An 8,289-nucleotide genomic window follows, 5' to 3' on the forward strand; every position below is an offset into this window, starting at 1 on the left:
ACCTCTGACTTACGGGCCAGGAAACAGAGATGATGAACTCAATGAGTGGCAGTGCCAGTTGTCAAACCCAGGTCCCCTGGATTCCAAAGCTGGGGCTCTTTCAACTACAGCTCATCGGTCTCCCTGACACATTCTGCAAGGGCTGCGGGACCAGGCCAGATGGAGTTGAAGGACTGGTAAGCTTCGGAGGATGGCTTAGGGCCACCTGGGGCTATGGAGGCTCAGGCGCAGGGCTGACTGCAGCCTGTGTGAAACAGAGAGCAGAGGAGGAGGGTTTGGGAGGCCCCGGAGCAAGACAGTTTAAGGTGTGTTTAAAAATGAATATGAGTGATGAAAGGACAAAGTGTATCTAGAGGGTGGAAAAAGACAACAACCACTGCATTATCTCACAAATACAATTAGAGGGGCTTGAGGAGCATGTTGGCATGGACTCCTGACAAATCCAGAAATCATGGACTCTAGGTGAAACCCCCCAAAAGGGTGAAGTCTGTAGTTGAAGCACTTTGGCTAGAGTAAGATGTAGAATTCTTATCAAAGCTGTGAGAATACTTAGAATGAAAACCTTCCTCAATGTGCTTCAACACTCGACGTTTGAGGACAGAGGAGCATGGTGGACTACAGTCACAGGGATGCGGAGTCGGAAATGATAGAGTGACTGAACAACCACCACAAGACAGTTTTGACTCTACGACTTTAGAAACTCAGTAACTTTTTCATTTTGAGCATGCTACTTATAGTCAAGAAAAAGTAGCCCTCCCTACTTTCTGGAAAGCAGTTCTGATTTTGAATCTAACAAGACCAGGAGCAGAACTAGCCAATATATGAGGCAACCAATAGCTGTCAAAGGCAAAAGCTGTAACTGACCAGGGAACCACCTAGACGACTGCAATAAATGTCAGGAGACGGCAGTAGGCGGCCGCCAGCACAGCAACATTTCTCATGGAACCTGGCAAGACAAGCCTCTTTTCTATTTATAACTGAACATAAAAAAAGCAAGATCTATTGAAAGGAAAAACACTATATCAGAGTCCTTCAGGGTTGTTCACACAGTTGTCTACAGATGATCAAATCAAATTCTTTTCTAGCAAGACAGAATTCTAGAGATTTATTCCCTAGTTACTTTCCTAAATATTCATCAACATATTCAAACAATAAAAGCTCTTCTCCCTAAAAAGCCCTTTACAGTTAAAAAGGCAGAGGAAGTTTCCAGGACACATTCTGAAAGACTTCTCGGCTCATTGTCTGGCTTTAAGTCATGTCTTAAGGTCTCTCCCACTCAAAACCCACGCTGGAATTTCCCAAAAGCCCACAGGAGGGAGACAGCAAGCGCTGGCCAGCGGGTCACATCTAAGCCTTGAGACCCGTGGAGGCAGCCGTCAGCGCAGGGCTCCGCCTGGGCCCCTGCACTGTGTCCTCACCCGGGGCAGCTGGTCCCACTGTTCTTTGTTCTTCATCTCCTCCTGCACTTCGTGGATCCGCTTCAGAGACTCCAGACTCTCATCAAGCAAGAACGTCGTGTCGTTTATCAGCATGTTTATATAGCGGACAAACTGCTTCCCAGAACTGAAAAGCAATTACACGCAACACAGTCACACGTTTACTGGCAGCAAATGTGGCGGCAGGTCTCAGAGAAAAATGGCCTCGACCCAAGTGCTACCCACAGTGCCCCGCAGAGCCACCAGCCTTGACACAACTCAATGCTGGGACCCCCGCATCTCCCCTTGGATTATGTGATTCTTTTATATTAATTGTGATAAGCTCATTCCAGTGATGTGCTGGAGCCACCTGGCAATGGTTCCTCAGAGTCATTGCTAATAACATTCTAGAATTCTGTGAGCAAATTCCCTTGGCAGCTTCAACTCTGGCATCAGTGGAAGTACTTACACCCTGAAAACCAGCAAGTGCTGACTTCCAGCACCCCCAGCTCCAGAGAGTGGGTTACCAGCACTACCCTGGCTCATTCCCTAAATAATTTTAAGTAGAGAAAACACTCTTCCAGGCTAGAAAAAATATGCTTAAGCTCACCAAGATATAAGGAAAGCACAAATACCCACATATAAAAGATAAGAGAACTAATGACACAATCTTTTTTATAAAGAAAGACACACTTAAGAAAAATTGGAAGCTGTAATACAGTTAAAGTACGATATTAACGTTCTTTATAGAAACAGAAGTTTCAATCTTCAGAACTGTCCTGTAAATCCTATTATAATGGACAGACTACCTGGTGAGCTGAGATGGCTTGGTCCACCTATTAGATTCTGGACCTGTCAGATTAGGAGAGAAAAGAGGAACTACTCTTCAGGATCTATTGCTGAGAAATCAAAGGCAGCAGGGCCTTGCCTTGGGAAGACAAGTACCTGTTAACAAAGGCAGAGGCCTGGATATCAGGAGACTGGAAATTCAGAATGGACACTCCTAATCAGCACTATGCAGATCGAGCTGTAGGCATGCCTGGTCCCCTAAGCTCACTGCAAACTTTTGTTGGTATATACTTCTGAAAACAAGAGCAGCTCATGGAAAGAAAGAACTAACCTAAAGGGTTTACTTTGTGGGAAGCTATCAAAGAAATGGCTACTCCACTGCCCATACTTCCACTGTTGGATGGTAATTCAGTCAACAAGTGACAGCTAGGCTTGATCAAGGATTGAATATGGGTTGCAAATATCAGAGTAGATGGGATAAAATTTCTTCTTAAGACTAATTCAAGAGATCAACATTTTCATCTACTTTTATTTTTAAAGCACGTTTACTTAAAAATTTTCTTTTTAATTGGGAGGATAATTGCTTTACAATGTTGTGTTGGTTTCTGCCATACAGCAGCATGAATCAGTCACAGGTAGACACATGTGCCCTCCCTCTTGAACCTCCCTCCCGCCTCCCACCCCATCCCACCCCTCTAGGTTGTCACAGAGCATCGGATGTGAGCTCCCTGTTTCATACAGCAGATTCCCACTGGCTATCTATTTTACATATAGTAATGTATGTTTCCATGCTATTCTCTCAATTCATCCCACCCTCTCCTTCCCCAACTGTATCCACAAGTCTGCTCTTTGTGTCTGTATCTCCACTGCTGCACCTTAAAGTAACTTAGATGGCATTACTAATGTCCAGATTTAAGCAGTCACTGAAACTTCAGGTTGGTAATGAGACAAACTTCGTCAAGGTCTAGGCCCTCCCTACAAAGAACATCATTTCAAATGACAGCCTTCACACTAGCTGCTTTTGAATCTGAAGTCCTCCTAATGCTTCTAACTCTAAAGCTTGATTTCAACATATTCAGAGTGCTAGAAGATCCCATTTCAGCCATTTTGCAAATTCATGTAATACTATAATCAAGAAACACCAAAAAACACAACACTTCATCTCAGAATAGATTCTGTCTCCATGTATACTATGCCCAAAGTATCTTGACAAATCTAAAATTCAGCAAAGTCTGGCAGGCAGAGATTTTGATAATCCTGCTCACATTTAGCAGGACCATCTGGAAAACTCAGAGGAGACTAACCAAACAGTCAACAAGAACCAGCTGGCAAAGCTTTTAAGTGGCTGTTCTCCCTCTGATTTGCAAGAACCAAGTGGTGACATTAGGGGCCCAATACTCACTTGAACTCCTCCATAAAGGTGCCGTGGTGAGCTATGTTTTGCCAAAGGCTTTTAAAAATGGTGCTAATATGATAGCGAATGGTGAACTTGTCGTAGAACTCACTGGTGGCGCCGGTGTGCTCAACGTCTGAAGAAGAAAGACAAGGGACTGAAGGATATGGACTTTCTTACCTTTCTAAAAGCAGCTATTGCTGCTCTAACATTAGTAAGTAATATGAATCTGCAAAATCAGAGATGTGGTACAATTTTGTCTCTATCTCATACATAAGGCAGAAGAGAAATTACAAGTGGTTTTGAAGACAGACCTTCACAGTGAAGGAGGGCAATGACACGGTAACAAAATGAACTGGTCTGGGAAAATCGATGGGCATCACTGGGCTAGCATCTCCAGTGACCAGAGCTGAATTACCATACCTCTCCCAATTGTTACTAGTTTATAGAAACTCCACAACACTGCCCTGAGCGGGAAAAAAAACTGGGTTAAATTTTATTAAGGGCAACATATCTATTGAATGTGACTATCACTTTAATTATTTTTGTATAACTGATATTTTAAAACGTGTATTAAACTAGAGAAAAGCACAGTAAATCTCTATATACTCATCATTCATTTACCAGTTATCATAATCCACGTAGCTTTTAAAATGGAACAAAGATCAAACTTCTTATAAAAAGACAAATAGCTTAAGCATGAGAAATTCCTGAACTCATGACAAATTTTAAAAAGAGGGAAAACTGTCAGGTAAAGACAATGGACTTAAGGAAAAGATGCAAGACACTACAAACCCAGGTGGGAATAAAAACACAACATGTTCAAAGACTGATCTCCAAGGATATTCATTAAAGCACTATTTATACGGAAGAAAATATAAATAATCCAATGCCCAAGAGAGAACGCAAAAAGGTATTTGTGATATAAATCTGTCTGTCAACTCAGCAGACACGAGTTTAATTCCTGGGTCAGGAAGATCCCCTGGAGAAGGGCATGGCAACCCATTTCAGTCTTCTTGCCTGGAAAATTCCATCACCACAGTCCATGGGATCAAAAAGAGTCAGACACGACTGAGCACACGCACATGCACACACAAATAAAACCACAGGCTACCAAAGAAAATATACAGTTTGAGTCCAATCATATTAACAAATACACACGCTCGCACATGCGAGATACAAGCTGACTGGAAAGATACAGAGCAAAATGTTAACAGAGATTCTGAGTGCAGACATTATCAACGAGCTTTATTTTCTTTTTGTTATCTTCTGTATTTCCCAATGAACACTTAAGAGGGACTTAAAAAACAAAAAAAGTTACTTAAAGATAAAAGGATAGTACCTTAGTATGAAGATCTAAAAGCACCTTTCTTTAAGCTGAACTAAGCATCGTCTTATTAACTGTATAGAAGTGTGAACTGCAGTATGGAGGAGGGCTGACTCAGCGGAGTCTATGGGAGAAACACAAAGGGGGCTGACACAGAGCCTCGTCTACGCTCGAAATGGCCCAGAACACCTGTCCTGTATCCTGAACACAGCAGAGACTAAGTAATGACCGTGAACTTAGGACTCATACATCTCTCCCAACATTAAAAAAAGTTCATTGCTAATGTTCCCTCAAAATTGCAGCAGTCCAAGATACAATCCCCAAGTCCTAGTTCTTTTTTCCCCAAACTTTAAACCTTTTATTTTGTATTGTTGCTGTTCAGTAGCAAAGTCGGGTCCGACTCTTTGTGACCTCAGGGACTGAAGCATGCCAGGCTTTCCTTTTTTTTTTTTTTCAGGCTTTCCTGACCTTCACTATCTCTTGGAGTTTGCTTAAACTCATGTCTGTTGAGCCAGTGATGCCGCCAATCATCTCATCCTGTCACCCCCTTCTCCATTTGCCCTCAATTTTCCCCAGCTTCAGGGACTTTTCCAATGAGTTAGTTCTTCACATCAGGTGGCCAAAGTATTGGAATATAACCAACTAACAATACTGTGACAGTTTCACATGTACAGCAAAGGGACTCAGCCCTACATATGTATGTGTCTACTCTCCCCCAAACTCCCCTCCCATCCAGGTTGCCACATAACAATGAGCAGAGTTCCCTATGCTATACAGTAGGACCTTGCTGGTTATCCAATTTAAATACAGCAGTGTGTACAAGTCCATCCCAAACTCCCAAACTATCTCTTCCCCTTGTCCTTCCCCCACTGGCAACCGTAAGTTTTTTCTAAGTATGTGAGTCTGCTTCTGTTTTGTAAGTTCATTTGTATCATTTCTTTTTATATTTCACATATAAGGAATATCATATGGTATTTCTCCTTTTTTGTCTGTTCCACGTCCTATTTCTAGAAGGCCTGCAGAGATCTAGATCCCTGCTTCCTGCTCACAAGTCTTCTTGATTCAATAAGCTGCCCGGGGCCCTCAGGGCCTTTCCATGTGCTGTTCTCACTGCCTGCCACACTGTGGCTGACATTTTCTCAGGGCTCCCTCTTTAGTCTTGTTTTCAACATCACTCCAAAGTCATCTCCTTGGAGACCTGACTGTGCTTCTTAAAAGTAACACCAGGCTGGCGACACTTCCCTGGCGGTCCAGCGGTTAAAACTTTACGCTTCCATTGCAGAAGCTGCGGGTTCAATCCCTGGTCGGGGGACTAAGATCCCACATGCCAAGTGGTACAGTACCAAAAAAAAGTAGCACCAGGCCCTCCTCTCACACCCTCTCTCTGTAAGTATCTTATTTATTGGTTCCACATCTGTTTTCACGCCAGAATGCCTAACTGGCAGTGACAGGGGTTTTGGCGTTTGCACTGCTAGGCCCAAGTGGCAACACCGGAGTTGATGTGTAGTAGGAGCTCCATGCGTATTTGCTGCTAAGTACTTCTCTGTGCAACCCCATAGATGACAGCCCACCAGGCTCCCCAGTCCCTGGGATTCTCCAGGCAAGAACACTGGAGTGGGTTGCCATTTCCTTCTCCAATGCATGAAAGTGAAAAGTGAAAGTGAAGACGCTCAGTCGTGTCTGACTCTTCGCGACCCCATGGACTACAGCCTACCAGGCTCCTCCGTCCATGGTGTTTCCCAGGCAAGAGTACTGGAGTGGGGTGCCATCGCCTTCTCCGATGCGTATTTGCTGAGCTAGTGATTAAGTCTACTTGGGCTAACACTGTCTTTGCTGACTCAGATCAGCTTGGGAAAGGGAATGGTCTTGAAGCTGTCTTGGTTATCAGTGTTCCTCCTGCTTCTGAGTAGCCATATTTAGAGTCCTAGTCCTTAAGTATCACCTTTGTTCTAGTACAAATAAAATACTCTTTTTTTCAAAACTTGGGTTTCCCTGGTGGCTCAGTGGTAGAGAACCTGCCTGCAATGTAGGAGATATGGATTTGATCCCTGGGTCGGGAAGATCCCCTGGAGTAGAAAACGGCAACTCACTCCAGTGGTCTCGCGTAGAAAATCCCATGGACAGAGGAGTCTGGTGGGCTTCAGTCCATGGGGGCTGCAAAGAGTTGGACACGGCTGAGCACACACACACATTCTGAAACTCAGTTTTATTTCTGGAACAAACATTTGACCTTAAGCACTATCTAAGCTAGACCCTCTCTGGGGTGTAAAAGGGGAGTATGTTTCAGAGATCAAGCTCTAATTCATGTCTGAGAGCCGGCCGTGCTCGGAAGCCAGGACCTAAACCAGCAGGACTTAATGTGGATTTGCTGGACACGTGGGGGAGTGTCTGCCATGCCCGCTGTGGGCTCCCAGGCGCCGGGCCCCGGGGAACAGGTGGAGCACCTGTGCTAATGCCCAACTGCTGAGGTCGCTGCCACTCACTGGCTGCTGACCTTCAGTGAGCTTCTAGACCCTTCTAAGCTTTAGTTTCCTCATTTGTAAGAGGGAGATATTTATAGCACCCATCTTGAGGACTGCTGTGGGGATTAAGTGAAAGGATCAGTAAATATTCAATAAGCAGTGGTTATTATTAGCACGGGTATCATCTTATCATCTACCCGTGATTACAGAGGGGGCCCAGGGCCAGAGGGCATGCTGCTTGGCGGCCAGGGAGAAAGGAGAAAGGAGACCCACCCATCCTCCCGCTCCTGGAATCTTTATGGTGCTCCCCTGCCATCCCGCCCCACCCTGGGCCTCACAGGCCGGAGGCCTGGCCCTGTCCTTTATCCCAAAGCCACAGTGACAAGCCCAGGGCACTAACTGAGTACAAAATGCATTTAACTAAAATCTTTTTTGTTTTTTCAATACCGACAACACAAGTTTACTGTCGAATAATGAAGACATTAGATAACTTTTTAAAAAGAAAAAGAAAACCACTTACAATTTAACCATTCAAAAACAAACAACTCACTGTTAACATTTTGGTGTGTATCTTCCCATACCTTTATCTGTAATATATATTTGTGTACCAAAAGGTGGTCACAGTTGACAAATTGTCCCATTAATGGCACTTTCTATTACTTAACCATTTAATGTAACTAACACTGTTTTTTATGGCTCACATGGACCCACTGGATGGATAAATGATAATTTACTTAACTGACCTACAACTGGCAGGAATTTCTTTTTAATACTTTCACTATTTGTTGCTGCTGTTCTTGTTTAGTCACTAAGTCCTCTTTGTGCCCCCATGAACTGCAGCACACCAGGCTCTCCTGTCCTTCACTGTCTCCCAAAGTTTGCTCAGATTCAAGTCCGTTGAGT

General features: G+C 44.0%; 1 protein-coding gene across 2 annotated transcripts in view; it reads right to left on the bottom strand.

The window, feature by feature from the left end:
• Window positions 1-8,289, bottom strand: part of UBE4B (ubiquitination factor E4B) — a 121,493-nt gene that overhangs the window by 14,310 nt on the left and 98,894 nt on the right. For both annotated transcript variants that reach the window (XM_010849916.1, XM_010849915.1), the window contains 2 exons: window positions 3,607-3,733; window positions 1,419-1,563 (listed from right to left, as the gene is read on the bottom strand). In XM_010849916.1, the coding sequence (XP_010848218.1) occupies window positions 1,419-1,563; window positions 3,607-3,733 (272 nt within the window). The remainder of the gene's footprint in view (window positions 1-1,418; window positions 1,564-3,606; window positions 3,734-8,289) is intronic.

This window comes from Bison bison, unplaced genomic scaffold (assembly GCF_000754665.1).
Source record: "Bison bison bison isolate TAMUID 2011002044 unplaced genomic scaffold, Bison_UMD1.0 scf7180017864289, whole genome shotgun sequence".
NCBI lineage: Eukaryota > Metazoa > Chordata > Mammalia > Artiodactyla > Bovidae > Bison > Bison bison.